Source organism: Chlamydotis macqueenii, chromosome 4 (genome assembly GCF_036417535.1).
Source record: "Chlamydotis macqueenii isolate bChlMac1 chromosome 4, bChlMac1.mat, whole genome shotgun sequence".
NCBI lineage: Eukaryota > Metazoa > Chordata > Aves > Otidiformes > Otididae > Chlamydotis > Chlamydotis macqueenii.
The window spans coordinates 53582753-53600961 of record NC_141559.1 but is presented as its reverse complement, the minus strand read 5'-3'; the positions used below and the strand labels follow the sequence as shown (position 1 = coordinate 53600961).

At 37.5% G+C, this 18209-nt stretch overlaps 1 protein-coding gene across 1 annotated transcript in view; it reads right to left on the bottom strand.

Annotated features, from left to right (window-relative positions):
* Positions 1 to 18209, bottom strand: part of DLC1 (DLC1 Rho GTPase activating protein) — a 236805-nt gene that overhangs the window by 138971 nt on the left and 79625 nt on the right. The window contains exon 5 of the mRNA XM_086746475.1: positions 651 to 684. Coding sequence (XP_086602601.1) covers positions 651 to 684 — 34 coding nt within the window. The remainder of the gene's footprint in view (positions 1 to 650; positions 685 to 18209) is intronic.

The following is an 18209-nucleotide window of genomic DNA, read 5'->3' as shown; positions in this document are numbered from 1 at the left end:
GTCTAGCAGACAATCACTAATAGGTTTTACATACCAACACCAAAGTACATATAGCATTCAGGGAACAGGTATAACACGAAAGAATAGAAAAACAACCTTTCAATGTTCTGGAAAAACTTAGCCAAAATAAAAGTTATTATCTCCAGTGAAATACTCCAGATAATTGAAATTTCCTGTTGTACTTATAAGACAGATTTTAAAGTTCACACTAAGTCATCAAATTCCACTGACTTGAACAAAGCCATTGGCAACCATGTTTCTTAGTCAAGACATTAAATAAATCAAAATAGATTTTAACACCAAGTAACAAGATAGTATCTAGAGGAAGACTGACACGTAAGGGGCAGCTGCAATTCAGCAGAGTACTTTGTAGGATAGTTTCAGACATCTTTCTTAGTATCACACAGAAAGCTGGACTGGTTTTCAGAAAGAAAAAGTATCCTACTCAGGAAACAATAAATAACCTTTACACAGACATTAGTCAGGTCTGTAACTCCTTACATTCAAAACTCTACAGTTGAAGCCCATCTTTTGTCAAAACTCCACAGCTGAAGCCCATCTTTTGTCACAATACAGTGTTACAGTTAAATAACACTGTATTTCACAAAACAAACACAAGAAAAAGAGAAAACAAGTAAATAGTTACTCACCAGCCTTCTCCTTCTCTGAAATAACTGGCATAGCCTGAAAGAAAAAAATAAATGATACTACTATTAAAAAAATAAGAATATTAAGGAAACATTATAAAATCTTAAGGTACATTTTATAGTATCCAGAGGGTCTGGAGAGAACTGAGGTCTCACTCTGTTAAGCACTCTGGAGAGAAACATACAGATCCCATTTGAGTGCCTTATAATCTATTATGAAACTAATTCCTGTTGGAAAAAAAAGAACTAGGAGAGAAGGGAGGAGATGGAGTTAATAAGATATTCCAACAATCACATTTTGAAATAATCATCCTAAAATACATGCCCACAAAATTCCACTGGGAAATTACTAAATCATTCTGAAGGAGTGAAGACAAAAACTGTGTCAAAAAAGATGAGACCAAAATGCCAAATCTTTCTTCTGCAGAACTGAAGTCGAGTTCTGCCATTGACTTCATATAGTTAGGACTCAGATTCAAATTTATGTTGTTCTGTAGTATACTAGCTTGTTACTTTTTATATAATTTTTCAGAGACAAGTAACAGAAGTGTTTTCATATTGTCTGTAATTGTTTTTGGACATGGAAATTTTTATATTTCTTTTTGCAATAGATGTAAAATCTTTCATATTATGCTTTTGTTCAGACTAATGCAGAAGAACTTTCTGAATGTATTTTTCATAGAATCAGTAGGTTATAAGTTGAATGAACAGGGAAATGGAATTTATATGGCATACATATAAACAGAATTAAAGAATGCACAGATATCATAAAGGTAAGAATGGCTGGATGAGAAATCAAAGTGAGTATGCAATGTATGCAGAACTGCCATCTGAGTTAAAGTATCAGTTTTACATGCCTTTCACTCATGTCAGTCTAGCCTTTGTTCAGCAGATTTTGCTGCTGCAGATTTCATAGAAAAAAGAAAGAATGGAGTGATGGACAGAAATCACAAAATAGCCAGTTTCAGACTTTGAGTTCCTAAAATAGACTTTAAAAATTTCATTTCCAGATTTGATATGTCCTGCCTTATAAAACAGTATTTTATAGCATTTCCTGGATGATAATTTGTACAAAATTTCAAATAGAAAATGTCATAAAAATATATATATTAATAAATGCCTTAAAGATTGGTAATAGCCATAGGAATCCTTTTATGATTCTGTTTCATCTGTACTCTGACTAGTTAAATATCTGTTGCTTGAGTTCCACATTAAAAAATGTCGTACCGTCAGACTAATGTTATTGAAAACAGCAGCAGCCCCTTGCTTGAAAAGTGTTTCCCCTGCTTTGTACAAAGGTATATTTGTTCAGAAGAAGCACCATTTTGCTCTAGTAATTCAATGAAGGCATTAATTTCCATAGACTGAAGAAAGTTAACATTTTTAAGAAACAATAAAATCACAGAACAATTCAAGGTATCAGTTGCAAAGAAAGAAAAAGTGCATCGTGTATAGATTTTTAAAAAACAATTGACAGAATAAAATAATTGATAGAATTGATAGAATTTTGAAAAGCAGTATATAATTTCCTTCTCTTTCCCAGACCTACATGGTTACACTGGCTAAGAAAAATAACAAAATAAGGAAGAAAATCCCAGATTCACTATTATAATTTGTCCAAGAAGGAGATTTGTAAAGAGAGAAATTTATAAAGAGGAGGGGTTGAGGAAACAAGCAAAGAGGAAAAGAAAACCAAACAGAAGAAGAAAAAAGAGTGTCGGAACAGTAGTGTAATGGAATGGAAGGGTCAGGACAAAAGAAGGAAATACGGTGGCAGGTAATTATCGTGTTTTAATTTTGAGCTTTCTTAGCTGTAAAAAAACTCAAAGAAGGTGTGATGGTGTCCTTTACAATAAGCTTAGAAGACAACATTGAGATGACCAGACAGTGTCAGCATAGCAATCACAAACTATGTCATGGAAAAAGACAACAGTTTGATGGGGACAGCCTTTGTAAGGTCTGAAACACAAGACCAAGATGACCATCTGTGATTCAATGCACTGGGGGGAAGCAGTTACAGGACTAAATGGGGATATGACAGCGACGAGTACAGAAGATAATTTTCTGGTGGCTCTATGACAGACTTAAATGAGCTTGAATAATGTTGTCTATAACTGCAGTGCAAGGTACTTATAGTGACTTTGCCCAGAATGAACACTTCCAAATCAGCTGCCATCATCATTCATATCAGCATATAGATTTTTTTTTTCTTATGAGCATACCAAATTTTAAAATGTTAATCCTGCCATTTGGCATGTCAAGTAATTTATTGGAAATATGTAATATTTCTAATTCATGATCACTGAAACATGTTGATTTATAACCAAAGATAAATTTTAGTAGATTTGTTAGATGCTAGTCTTAAAGGTTGTTAGAGCTGTTTAGCGGGTTTAGCTCAGGTAAAAAGCTGTAGCTGGAAATACAAAGAATCATAATGCCTCAGGACAGACGTGTAAGTCATAAAATGAGTACCTTCACTTAACTAGGATGAAGAAACACTATAAGTTCCAACAATTTTAAAGCAGTGAGGTTTACAGATAAAAGTACTTCCTATGTTCCTATAGCAATCTTCAGTAATTCATTAAGATCAATACTAGAGAAACCAATACGGAATATACAACCTACCAAAACTAAGAGTTCTAAAATCAAGTCAGGTGCACAGGAAAAAAAAAATGCTACTAGAGTATACAGATAAAGAAATACATTCAAAATGATAGCATCGCAAAGCATATAAGTTTTCCTAGAATAATTAGAAGGACCTCATATAGTGGTGAGTACCTGTCATTATCATTTTTCACTACTCTAAGTCCTCCATAGTGCATTATATAAATACAGAGATTTCGTTTTATTGCCTCACTTTTCTTCCTAATATCAGACTTGGCCCACTTTTTAAAAAAGACATGGTTCAACTTCCTGCATATGCTTTTAAAATCAGAACAACTCATTTTCTCTAATTTGATCTTACTGATAGATTGCAGAAGAAAAAAGTATAATATTTTCCAAGAACCAAATATTTTCTCAAATTCATGTGAATTCAAGTAAAAAAAAAAAAAAAAAAAAAAAAAAAAAAAGAACTTATCTCTAAACCAGTCCTTATAGTAGCAGCAAATTAATGAAAGTAAAATATTTTCTTTAGAACAGAACAGGAGGCATATTTTTTTTTCCAAAGAATATCAATATTCTTCTCATTGTAAAGACTACAAATAATATGAATGTTTGATCAGAAAATAGTACTGTGGCATACTTTTAAATTCTGAATCCATTATAACAGTTATAAAAGGTGTTTTCCTTGAAATAATATATATAAACAAGCAAATCTTACTCATGAATTCTTTACAATTTAAGGAGAACTCATATATATATATACACACACTGTCTTTTTATTCAAAGGTTTGGATTTGCTTAGTTTACAGAAAAATTGTAAATCTTCCGATTTTATTAAAATATATAGTAAATGTAAAGTCCCCGAATAATAAAAAAAAAACCAACAAAGCAAACCACACCCCCCAAAACTACCCTTTTTATCCACAAAATACGAATACATCTTGGATAATACTTTCAAATATGTCTGTTTTCTAAAGAGAGTGCAATTCTGCTGAATCAAGATGTACGATAAGCTAAAAATTCTGTCAGAATGTTCCATTACTGCTTAAAAGCTGAGAAAAAAAAATCCTAAATGAACATAGTATTTCTTGAAAATTTGAAATAAAGTAAACCACAAGCAAACCTTGTTCAACAAGACCTCAGACAGTCCTAGTATTCATTTAGTTTTTGTTAATACAGCTACAAATACTGCTTACATGCTGCCCAGTGGGAAAACATGATTGTTTCTTATGAGAAATGCTCTCATCTCCACTGCAGTTTTGAATTCACTGGAGACCTTCTTCCAATGAGTTCCATATGTTCCAAATGAATTGCATTCCCAGGAAGTGATTTAACATCTCTGGCAATGGTGCAAGTAAACCGGATTTTCCTCCTTGGCCAGATGGGTTCACTGTAACTTCACATTATTTCTCACTCTCCTCATAGAACTGAAGAACTGGACTAACAATTTCCACATGATCAGATCACATGTGTTAAAAGAAAAAAAAAAAGAAAGCAGGCACATGCCTTTTTTACACGTCTTTCACAGCTTTCATCAAATATCCTCCAAAGTTAGGCTCCTCTATATTTGTAAAAGTGTATGCTATTAGCAGCACCAAGAAAAAAAAAGAAGAAAAAAAAAAAAAAAAAAAGAGGAAATCCCTATCAGACAATTGCTGAAACAGACTCGAGATTTTCTTTTAAATTAGAGAATGTAATTTTAACCTATAAAAATCTTACTTGAAATGTCATATTGAAAATTTCTGTATACATCCTTGCTGTATTGCAGCTGATTCCCTGTAAATACATTATGACTGCAAATATGACTATAAAGTGTATGTAAAATACTATAATGGACATTTTTCTTTAAAGTTGCAGTTGCCTTGCTCAGATAGAAATGATTGCCAGTAATACTGGGTAAAATAACTATTTTCTTTGAATTTCACTAGAAGTTAGGTGGAAAGTCTGCCTTCCAGCACGAAAGAAAATTGTGAAAATTCTCATAAATCAAAACTTAAGATAAAATTTTTGCACAAGTGAAAAGTTTTGTTTGACCAAAGTCAAAATATCTATTTTATTTCTGAGCTTTGAAGAATATTTTAACAAGGAAAGGAAGTAAACATGTAAAAAAATACCATAATTTCAAACAACCACCATTCATTTTGGGCATCCACAGTTCTTCATTTTGAAAATTTGCTTCCTTAAATTTGCTTCCTTCCATTACAGAGTCAAAACTCACATGTTTCATCTCTAAGCTGGGCTAAAAAATTAGCATTCTATCTTCCCAGAATAGAAGAAATAGTTAGGAGATGTGTGCAGTATCTTGGAGGTGAAAGAGGGAGGCATTATCTGTTAAAGAAGACAGAGTATGTTTGGGCGCAGCAGTGAGGGTAAGCTGAGCTACAAGAATGCCATTGCAAAAAGCTGAGGCACATCCAGTCTGAACTGAAGATAGTTTGGCCCTTCCTCAACCGCACTGCAAAGTTATCTACATATATCTATATCTCTCTCTATATATATCTTTTTGTTTCCTTGCACTCACAAAACAAGACAGCTCCCTCATGACTGACTCATCTGCAAAGGGCTACCATAGATGGCAAAGGCTTGTATAAACTTGCAAAGTTACTGTAGAGAAGTATATAACATAAAATTTCTGAAATAAGGACCTAGTGACATCTATTTATTTTTATAGTATCTGATAAACCAACAGGAGTCAGTCTATATTTCAATTTTGCAAACAAAATATACCATCTTTAAGTTACGGCCATTAAATCCACACTTTTTTCCCCAGAATAATACTTCTGGGGTTTTTTTAGATGACAGAGGATAAAAGTGCAGTTGACATTACGTGAATCACATTGTCAATGCTGCCATCCAGCCATGATGGATATTCTACAAAGCCCTTCCATCACAGAAGGCTGTCAACTATCCAGCCTTTTTTCAGGTATGCGTTTGAACAGACATGCTGGGAAATTTCCTTGCTAGTGATCTGATACATCTTGATTTGCAAGCATTTCTCTACAATTTTGCCTGCAGAGATAATATCTCCTACCATCCAAGGTGAAGGGAAAACTCCAGGATAAACATTAGCATACTGGGATTTGACTAGAAAGGGAAAATCCAGCCTTCACAGTAATTGTGAGCAGGCAACCAGTGCTGAGCTCAAGCTGTTATAAATCCCACACCTCATTTTTTGAAGTGCTTTTATGGTAATCACCTTTTATTCCTGCAATTAAAAATCATGGTCTAAATTCTTGCCTTAGTGGATGCTCCTTTTTAGCAAAATGGTTTTAATAAGAATTGTATTTTTCACTGAAATGATCTGCTTCAGGACCGAATCCACGCTCTTATTCTAAAAAACTGGACGCTTTATATTGCATTAGAAGCAGAAAAGAGACCAACCTTCCAAAGCTTGCAAACATAAAAATGAATGTTATATTTAGTTTTTCAATAGGATTATTGATTTTAAAACCAGTAATTACTATGTAGATTGAAACATATCTGTTGTCTTCTTTCTACTGAAATGATCCAAACACACAAAAATCTAAAGTACTCTAAAGAAGAGCCATCCACTGAGCTTCTGACAAGAAAGAGAGAAGGTAATGTAAACACAACATATAATTACCAAGGAAGGACTAATAAACTGAATGACAGATAACTATTCCAGGAAACAAGGGCAATCCTGTACCTGAAAATGGAGGTCAACAACACTCAGAGAGAAAATACATTTTAAGCATTATATAATTTCTCAAACTGTGCATGTTCCACATCATCTGGAGTCCTTAAATAGATATTTTATTTTATTTAGAAGGTATGCTCTAGTTTTCTTTATTTGGGATACATAGTACTTAAAATTAACTGGATTATTGTACAGAAGAAAAAAAACCCACAATCACTCAGGTGGTTTGAAGTTAGGGAAATAATGCAGTCCATAACCAGAAATTTCCTGTTATATCATAGAATCATAGAATGGTTAGAGTTGGAAGGGACCTTCAAAGGCCATCTAGTCCAACCCCCCTGCAAGGGGCAGGGACATCTCCAACCAGATCAGGTTGCTCAGAGCCCTGTCCAACCTGGCCTTGAATGCTTCCAGGGATGGGGCATCCACCACCTCTCTGGGCAACCTGGGACAGTGCTCTACAACCCTCATTGTAAAAAATTTTTTCCTAATATCCAGTCTAAATCTACCCCCCTCTATTTTAAAACCATTACCCCTTGTCCTATCGCAACAGGCCGTACTGAACAGCCTCTCCCCATCTTTCTTGTAGGCCCCCTTGAGGTACTGGAAGACCGCTATCAGGTCTCCCCGGAGCCTTCTCTTCTCTGGGATGAACAGCCCCAGCTCTCTCAGCCTGTCCTCATAAGAGAGGTGCTCCAGCCCTTTTGTCATCTTTGTGGCCCTCATCTGGACCTTCTCCAACTGGTCCATGTCCTTCTTGTGTTGGGGGCTCCAGAGCTGGACACAGTACTCCAGGTGGGGTCTCACCAGGGCAGAGTAGAGGGGGAGAATCACCTCCCTCGACCTGCTGGCCACGCTTCTCTTGATGCAGCCCAGGATGCGGTTGGCCCTCTGGGCTGCAAGGGCGCATTGCTGGCTCATGTTAAGCTTCTCATCCACCAGCACTCCCAAGTCCTTCTCCTCAGGGCTGCTCTCGATCCATTCCCCACCCAGCCTGTATTTGTGCCTGGGATTGCCACGACCCAGGTGCAGGACCTTACACTTGGCCTTGTTGAACTTCATGAGGTTTGCACGGGCCCACCTCTCCAGACTGTGAAGGTCCCTCTGGATGGCATCCCTCCCTTCCAGTGTGTCCACGGTGGTGTCATCGGCAAAGTAGCTGAAAGTGCACTCTATCCCACTGTCCATGTCGCCGACAAAGACCATTACAACAAAATGTTAAAAGAATATCTCTACTGGAAAATTTTGATTTTTTTTTTTTTAAAGCTAAAGCCTTTTGTGTAAATCATTAAGAGAGGAAACATGTAGAAATACCTTTTGGAAATAATAATTAATTTAGAGTAGAGTAATATTTTGATATTAGCATTGAACTGAAATCATAGCAATAACATAGAAGAAAAACCAAGAATGATTGGTTTATTATTCAAAATTATTTACAAAACATGGTTTTATTAAACTAGTAAGATTTTAGAGTAAGTTTTCAGTTCTCCACAAATTTTACAATTTTGATTTATTTTCATCTGGATAAGGAAAGAGAAAAAACAAAATCATCAACTTTCAGGTCAAGCCCTCTTTGGAAGGGGAATTTAGCAAGGTCTTTCTTCTTTGTAGTCTTTTATTTTACTAAAGACTGCAATTACTAGAAGTAGAGCAGAAGGCAATTAAAATCCATCCAACAATAAAGCTCCATCAATTAACTCAATTTTAAAAAGAAATTAATGTCACATTCAAAGGTCTCTGGCTAAGTTTATGAGAACACTATGAATTTAGTCCTACTGGAAGTACAAAGCTGTATGCTTGCCTGGATATGTTCTCCTCCAGTCAGTTGTTTGCCTCTCCCCAACTACTTTGTTTTCTGACTAGATGTTTGTGTTTGCTTGAGCCTCTTTGTGCCACTGAGGTCATGCACAGAGACCCCTTCAAGTTAGAGCTGGCTGGTTGGCAGTTCTCCTTCCACAAGGCCCTTGCCAAGAGCCTGCACTTGGGGTGGTCTAGTAACTTCCTGCTCTTCATCATTGAGCTGGCATAGTGTAACTCTTGTTGGACTGGAAGTGCAAAACAAAGATTTAGGATAGCTGTCCATGCTCTGTTTGGTGTTATAGACTTCCCATAGATCAGAGTAAGCTCCCAGTGCTCTGAAATCTGTCAGGACTGCACACAGCTGGTTTATATGACAGATAAGACAACAGCCTGTCTGCAGCTTGCTGTCTTGCAGAATTCAACCATTATATAGAATTAAGTTATTTCTGGTTAGGGATGCTAAAGTCTTCACAGCAGCAGCTGCAAGTTCCTAAATAACCCGAGAGTTACCATCACACATTTTGTGAAACATAATTATGATTATTTTTAATTAGCAATTGTTAGACCTCAGCTTATTTGCATATCAAGACTTGGAACAAAAACAAATGTATAAAATAAACTTGGTTTTGATACTTCCCAGGAGTTTCCCAGATAAGGAACCATGTTTCCAATTGAGCTGCTCTTTAATTACTGCAGTGGACATAGAGTACTTGAAAGAGAGGTCAGTTAAATTTTAGTTTAATGTCAAGGAACATTTATATAGCTTTTGGTAATAACAAAACCTGTGCTTCCTCTAGTTCCACTAGACACACATATCTCTTCCGTAAAGAAAACATAGCTTGAATGTTAACACCAAAGCTGAGATGTGACATACTACTACCTCTAGAACTGGAGCAGCCCCAAGAGTGCTCATGCTTTTCATCAATCACCAGAGGTTCTATTAGGGTTCATTTACACATAGAGAGCTTTTTCCCAAGCTCAGAAGTCATTTGTTTAGCTAATGTTTATCTTATAAAACCTTTTACAACAACAAACACATCAATAAACCCTGAAACACTGGCAAAGCTAAACTACATGGGAACCAGAGGGCACCCAGCTCTATAAGGCAGCAGTAAAAGATAATTAAACTCTCATGTTTCCCACTTGCTTCAACATCATGTAATGTCTACAAATGTGATTTTTGCCTTAAAGCCCTTAAATCTGGGGAATGCTTCTACACGGCTGACAGGAATCCCAAGTGATTTCAGTCTTTTCTCTTCTCTTTATACATAAAACTTACAGCCTTAGAATAAATCCATGTTTCACATAAATAAAAAATTATTTCAATCATGTGATGATAGAATATAAAATTAATTACACAATGACTCTAAGTTACCAAATACCTTTGAGCACTTACTTGCAGAATAAAAGGAGAAATTAAAAACAACAACAACAACAAAACATTCCTATCTTTCCCTAGACACCTCAAAGAAAACAAAGGAGCCCTGTTCCTTCATCCCAAGAAAATAAAAATCTTAATAATTTTGAAGGATGCAGACATGAAAATCAGGAAGCTCACCTCATTGCTGCAAGTGCCAGAGTCTATCATAATGCAGAAGCTGCATATTCACAAACTAACTAAGAAAAGGTTAGCAATACAAATAATCAGATATGTAAATGAGCAATCTTATTCTAATAATCTTTCTGTGAGGTCAGCCTAAATACAATGACTGATTGCTATCTAAGTTTTTGAATTCCACTAATGTTAGTCTCCTGGACTCAGATTTCACTGAGGTTAGCAACAATAAAACAATATTTCAGTTTCTTAAATATTATGTAAGAAGGATTGGTATTTACACTGGTCAAAGAAGACCTCACTGTGTTCAGCTTTATGTTCTGAAGAAGAAAATCAGGTGTAGCGCATTGCAGCAACTTATTGACACCTACTGGGAGGGCAGCAACTATTGACACCCACTAACACTCAGATCCTCTGTGAGCTTGCTCTCTTGAATCTCTGCAAGCAACCCCAGCTGGCTACTCTTCCTATTGTCAGCAGCAGCAGGCTGCTACAACTGTTTAGAGATTTCTCTCTCTGTCTCAAAATAAAATGGCAAACCTCAAGAAACTAATTTTTAAAACCCATTATGTATGCTTTGGCACAAATCTTTATGCTCGCAGTCTCATGTGAAGTCAGTCACTGTGATATTTGACCAGGTGGGAAAGGATCAAAAGCAGATCCCCAGGGAGGCTCTTGATCTTGAGCTTTATCCAGGCATTCAAGAATAAATTACTACAAAAGCTGCATTTCTTCTATGATGATGAAACCTTTACTTTCTGCAGAACATCATAGTTCTTTGCTCAGGAAGCTGAAGAATCACATAATAGTGATGCTAATCATGAGATGATGGAGAAAGGATGGGGATATCATGTCCAAATCAGTAACAGGTTTGGGAGAGTCAGTGTGATGTTTTATTGTGGAAAAAAGTGCATCTAACTTTGGAAGGTAGCAGATGTGAGCACAGAAAGTAAGTGCCAAATTAATGCATTTCAGTAAGTTATCACCTAGTTAGCTAGGTGTGATAATTACCACGTTTCTTCTTGGTTTACTAAAATGCAGAGCAAAATAGATTAACATAAATGACCCTATCTGCTTTTACAAGGAGAAGACAAATAGTAAGGAGTAGAAACACACAACAAGACAGTAGCTTTATCTTGGGCAGCAGGAGGAGATAGAAAGAAGGGGAATAAACACTGAAATATGCTATCTGGACCTCATTTGCTTATTTGACCACATTCTTGGAATACCAGTTTGTTTGTGCTCCAACATATAAATGTAAGTGAGTGTGAGCTTAAAAATCACCAATCTCCATTACTGTGACCTTGCTAAGTATGTTGTGCTTTCAGTTATCCCAGAGAAAGACAGATGAAATTAAATAAGTTCTTTCAAGTGTTCTCTGCATAGATAGTTATGCTAACCTTAAGCACCTGTCAAGGTTGTGGGTGACAGATAGAGGCAGTAAACCAAAAAGACATCCTTTGAGTGAAGAAGTAAGACACAGAACTTCTGTTTCTTTCAGGATAATTGATTTTTTTTTTTAGAGTAGGAAAGATATTGCTTATAGGGAAATAACTTGCTTTTTTTTTTCCCATTAGGGAGAAGATAGAAAAAAGAAATAAAAATATATATAAGAAGTAAAAATGAGAAATTTCTTTATCACTGAGGAAAGAAAAATGAGGTTGTCTCCTAAAATGGCCTAAGGAAACGATGCAAAATATTTTTTTTTTAATCCAAATAGAGAATCATAGAATCATAGAATGGTTAGGGTTGGAAGGGACCTTCAAAGGTCATCTAATCCAACCCCCCTGCAAGAAGCAGGGACATCCCTGACTAGGTCAGGTTGCTCAGAGCCTCATCCAGCCTGGCCTTGAACGTTTCCAGGGATGGGGCCTCCACCACCTTTCTGGGCAACCTGTTCCAGTGTTCTATAACCCGCATCGTAAAAAATTTTTTCCTAATTTCTAATCTAAATTTACCTCCCTCTATTTTAAAACCATTACCTCTCGTCCTATCGCAACAGGCCCTACTAAACAGCCTTTCCCCATCTTTCTTGTAGGCCCCCTTGAGGTACTGGAAGACCGCTATCAGGTCTCCCCGGAGCCTCCTCTTCTCCAGGCTGAACAGCCCCAACTCTCCCAGCCTGTCTTCATAGGAGAGGTGCTCCAGCCCTTTGATCATCTTCGTGGCCCTCCTCTGGACCTTCTCCAACTGGTCCATGTCCTTCTTATGTTGGGGGCTCCAGAACTGGACACAGTACTCCAGGTGGGGTCTCACCAGGGCAGAGTAGAGGGGCAGAATCACCTCCCTTGACCTGCTGGCCACGCTTCTCTTGATGCAGCCCAGGATGCGGTTGGCCTTCTGGGCTGCAAGGGCGCATTGCCTGCTCATGTTAGGCTTCTCATCCACCAGCACTCCCAAGTCCTTCTCCTCAGGGCTGCTCTCAATTCATTCCCCGCCCAGCCTGTATTCGTGCCTGGGATTGCCACGACCCAGGTGCAGGACCTTGCACTTGGCCTGGCTGAACTTCATGAGGTTTGCACGGGCCCACCTCTCCAGACTGTGAAGGTCCCTCTGGATGGCACCCCTCCCTTCCAGCATGTCAACGGCACCACACAGCTTGGTGTCATCGGCGAACTTGCTGAGGGTGCACTCTATCCCACTGTCCATGTCGCCGACAAAGATGTTGAACAGGGCCGGGCCCAGCACGGACCCCTGAGGGACGCCACTCGTGACCGGTCTCCACATGGACATCAAGCCGTTGACCACCACTCTCTGAGCGCGGCCATCCAGCCAACTCCTTATCCACCGAGTGGTCCGTCCATCAAACCCATGTCTCTCTAGTTTAGAGAGAAGGATGTCGTGCGGGACAGTGTTAAAAGCTTTGCACAAGTCCAGGTAGATGATGTCAGTTGCTCGTCCCTTGTCCACCGATGCCGTCACCCCGTCATAGAAGGCCACCAAATTGGTCAGGCACAATCTGCCCTTGGTGAAGCCATGTTGGCTGTCACTAACCACCTCCTTGCTCTCCATGTGCCTTTGCATGGTTTCCAGGAGAATCTGCTCCATGACCTTGCCAGGCACAGAGGTGAGGCTGACCGGCCTGTAGTTACCTGGGTCTTCCTTATTCCCCTTTTTAAAAATTGGGGTTATGTTCCCCCTCTTCCAGTCATCGGGGACCTCACCAGACCGCCACAACTTCTCAAATATGATGGCCAGTGGCTTGGCAACTTCATCCGCCAGTTCCCTCAGGACGCGCGGATGGATCTCATCAGGACCCATGGACTTGTGCACCTTCAGGTTGCTCAGATGATCCCGAACCTGCTCTTCGAGTACAGTGGGCAGTTCCTCATTCTCGCAGTCCCTGCTTGCACCTTCTACAGCTTGGGCGGTGGGACAGGAACTCTTGTCGGTGAAGACTGAGGCAAAAAAGTCATTGAGAACCTTAACAAGGTTCTCAATAACAAGGAAAGTTATAAAAAATACCCCAAGACCTTGAAATACCTCTTCAGAAAACAAAACATTCATCTGCACAGCTGTTTTGTGCTAAAATGCTTTAACCAAATCCTTCTTTTTCTTTTGAGAAAGACCACTGGGGTGCTCATGGTCTGGTACTAGAACAAGAATACTAGTTGGACAATTTTTTTGTCAGTTACAAATATTAAAACCAACTAATTTTTTTAATCTTTAAATTGTAAATAATAATGCTTTACCATTAAATGGGATGTTTGGGGGCTTTCAAGTGCCCAGAAGAAAGGAAAGGTGGGGAGAAACTCTTCAATAAGGCCTGTTGTGACAGGACAAGGGGTAATGGTTTCAAAATAGAGGGAGGTAGATTTAGATTAGATATTAGGAAAAAAAAATTTTACAATGAGGGTGGTGGAACACTAGAACAGGTTGCCCAGAGAGATGTTGGATGCCCCATCCCTGGAAACGTTCAAGGCCAGGTTGGACGGGGCTCTGAGCAACCTGATCTAGTTGGGGATGTCCCTGCTTCTTGCAGGGAGGTTGGACTAGATAACCTTTAAAGCTGCCTTCCAACTCAAACCATTCTATGATACTGTGATTCTATTCTGATTGTTCTGTGATAGACTTTTCTATGCATTATGTCTAACAGTGTACTATATTACAAGATTAATACATAAAAATAAATTAATCTTAACTTTTGAACATATAAACACTATTTTCTTACAATTGCTAAGTTTTTTTTTACTGTAAATCATCTAGCATGCTATGTATTTCTATAGCTTGCATTCTCATAAAAAAAATATTTTTGAGTAAGAAGTTCCATATTTTAGTCCATTTATTTCTAAGATGCTGATAATTAGAATCAAAAGGTCTTAAAGTAGACACAGTTCCTTATATCATAAAAGTGACACTGCACTTTTATTCTTAATTAATAGGTGTAATAATTTTGTATTTAAACAATGGCTGGTGAAGGATATGCTTTGTCTGAAAAAACCTTTATTTTATGAACTTCTTCTATGGGACACTTAAAATTGGATATATTCAATATTGCCATTCATTTATCCAATGTAAGTTCCAAACATTATTATTTTCTATACATGATATATTTCTAATTCATAGAAAAAAGAAATCATTACTGATACAAAGTGCAATTCTGCTAAAGTCAGTAGGAACTTTGCCAACTACTCCAGTAAGCAAAGGCTCAAGTGGACACTGTCTGACTCATAGTCTTCCTGTCTATGCTGTGTCCATTTCCTTGTTGAAGACACAGTGCTGTGTTTGCATATATGGATACACATAAAAGACAATAAAATCTACTATTAAAAGCCAGGATTTATATAAATCCTTTTACTAATTGCTCATTAACTATGAAGATAGCCCTTTTAAGATCCTTACTTTTCCAGAAGTTCTAAAATTGCTCTCCTTTCAGGATAGCTTTATTTATTTTGCTCTGAATTTTATTTTTGGTTTCTGCAGGCACTAAGCAAAGAAGTATCTCATCAATGTTTTTGTTCCCACGCTATTCCCATGAAAATGTCACTCAGGCTTGTGGACAGATGCGCTGCAAATCCTGAGAGCAGTAAGTGGGTCCAATTCTGTGAAGTGCTGAGCATTTTCTGTATTTCCCCAGGACCATGCCCTGATAGTATAGTTTCCTTCTGAGTTGTTCCAACTTTCCCAAACTTTGTGTGGCATATTACAAAAATGTAGTTCACAGTTTCTAAGCTTTCAAAACTTTCCAGAGGGAAACAGCACACAAGAGTCCAAGTACACTCTTGGCTTTCATACAAATACCAATCCCCTAAGGAGAGTTTGAATTATTCCATATTCTAGTTAAGAGGGACTACTACAAGTATGAAACATTTTCTGCAGAACTACTTTTGACTGAATCTTATGTTCACACTCAACTCTCCTAGAACCAATATTTCACAAGCATTCAAAAATATTCCTGACCATTAATGATGGTGCAAACTCTAGGAAGCCACAAATCCTATTTCACGAAGGTGAAAGAGTAGGTGTTTTTTTTTAAAGCAGACAGTCTACAGAATGGCGAAGTAGATTTCTGACAAAATAGCTGTATTTCATATTAAAATATTTTGTGAGAAGAATTTATGAGTAGGATAAATATAAAATTTTAAATCCATCCACATTAGTCCCTAGTTTTACAAGTAAATTTAAATTACAGAGTTGCCACAGGAAGGACAGATGGGTTTTTAAAAAAGTATTTCTTTCTTGTGTCTTGGCAGCAAAATAAGCAGAAATATGACTTCTTCAAAATAAAACACTCCACCACCAAACAAAACAACATCATTGTACCAATTTTTCTACCAGTGCCTGTTTTTCATTGGAAAGAAAAGAAGAATGCAGTACCCTTGACCACCCATGTACACTAGACCTTCCAAACTCGCTGTTTGCATGCTGAACTTGATGAGGAAGGAACAGTCTGTGTATGAAGAAAGTTGCAAAAAAAATGGCTATGTGTGTCAAGACAGAAGTATAGAATAAAAGTTCTAGTTTATATTTGTCTGGGTTTTAATTTAAGAATAAACCTAGTGATAGAAGTGTAGGGTACTCCTCACCGTGCAGGTGCTGAAAGAAAAAAAACTTTTAGTAGTTAGTGCCAAAAAGAGTGAGAGAAAGAAATAAGCCAACTTACAGATAAATTAGATAGAGATTTTTCAGTCTGCCTTTTCAATGCTCATTTCTCCATTGTTTTGTACTTCTATTCTAATAAAAATCTAGACCCTTCAGATTCACTTTTCACAGGCAAATCCTACTCCCTGACATCTGGGCTTAGCATGATTTAGAAACAGAGATAGCTTTAGTACTTCATTATTATACAGTGTCCTTGCAGATAGCCTCTATCTTCAAGAACTCTTCTCTCATGTGAAGCTATATAAAAGCTGCTGCAGTTACCAATTTCTGGCTGCCATTGAAAATCTCAATGTTCTGATAGCAGTTAAATTCTCTTAAGACCATCACTTATCACAAAGTACTCAAAATTATTACTCGCTGTTGTTCTTATTTCTTTTGCAACTTGTTTAACATAGTAATTTAGTGCTGTAGGTGTATAAAGAATTTCAATAATGTAGTTACCTTTTCATTGGGTTGGTTTTATTTTTTGGTCTTGTCCTTTTTATTTTTTTTTTTTTAATAAGACACCTCAAAATTTCCACCTGAGTATTTTCAGCTTTTATGAGCCTGGATCCAATATAACGGAAATTGCATATAACAAAGTAAAACAGAGAAGCTAGTCTGATCTCTGTGTCTTATAGGCAATTATCTATCATCCAGTTCAAATAAGTAATCGTCAGGAGACTAAAATGTTCAAGGGAGATTCAGGCTGTAGGTCGTAAGTGTTCAGCAGCACATTAATTTAGTAAACGTAACTTAAATAACCCAGATACAAAAAAAAAAGGCATATTTTGTTTAGGACATTATGATGAAGGGGAAAAAAAATCAATATTTCTGCCAGTTGTCTCTAGAGAGTCCTCTTGAAGATCTACTGAGAGTAGATGCTAAATAGGAGAGAACAGAGTCTCCATAACATCACTGCTCCTCTCTGCTCTGTATCGTATCTCCATTTGTGATGAATATTTTCAAGAAAAATATAACTGGTCCTCTGCCCTCTGACTAGCCCTAACCAGCCAGGGGAAATCATCCTGTTCTTAGGCCTAGAGGCGTCGAAATCAAGTGTGAGGTTTTATTTTAGTTCTTGTTTTGCAGAGAAACTAAAGCAAGATAGTTGCAGGCACACTGATTCAGGACGAATCTTGATATTCCCCTAACCTAGGAAAGAAATGATTGTGCGTGGGAACTACTGGAACAAGAGAGACCTTTGCAACCATGCCACACCTTTTCAAAGACAAGCAGGAAGGATGGATCCACCCTTGTTACACAGGCATTAACCTTATTTATTCTAAAGACTTAAAATGGTTCCAATCTGCGACCTTTTCTAGTAAGCTCTATCAACAGTTAACTACGCTTTTGCTATGAAAGTGAATGTTATTGCAAGGTTGAACTTTAATTGCATTCCGTAGCAAATGAATCTTCTTACACCTTTGCTGGCAAGACTTAAAAGCCATCCACTCTTAGATATCTTTTCCACATTCCTACATCCAGTTATTAAACCACTCATTATCCTTTGGGCTGATTCCTCAGTGCTTACCAGGAACTGAAGATATGATATGCTATGAAAGCATTCACTTCTCCTGAAGTGGCAAGTACTGAGTTGTGTCCTAGATCACTAAAGACTGTTTTTACGCTGTTCTTTTCTGACTTGAAATGCTAGGGCAATTAATGTTTCATTGGTCAATTCAATCTCGCCTTCATTAGGTGCTTTATCGGCTCAGTCAGCTTTACAAGCTGCTACTGAAATAGAATTTGAGAGAGCTGGGACCTGGGAACCAACAGAATATACCCCCTTTAAATAAGGGTCACATCATGCCCATGTCATGTTACATCTCATGGGGGAAGGAGGTGGAACTGTTGGGCTGCC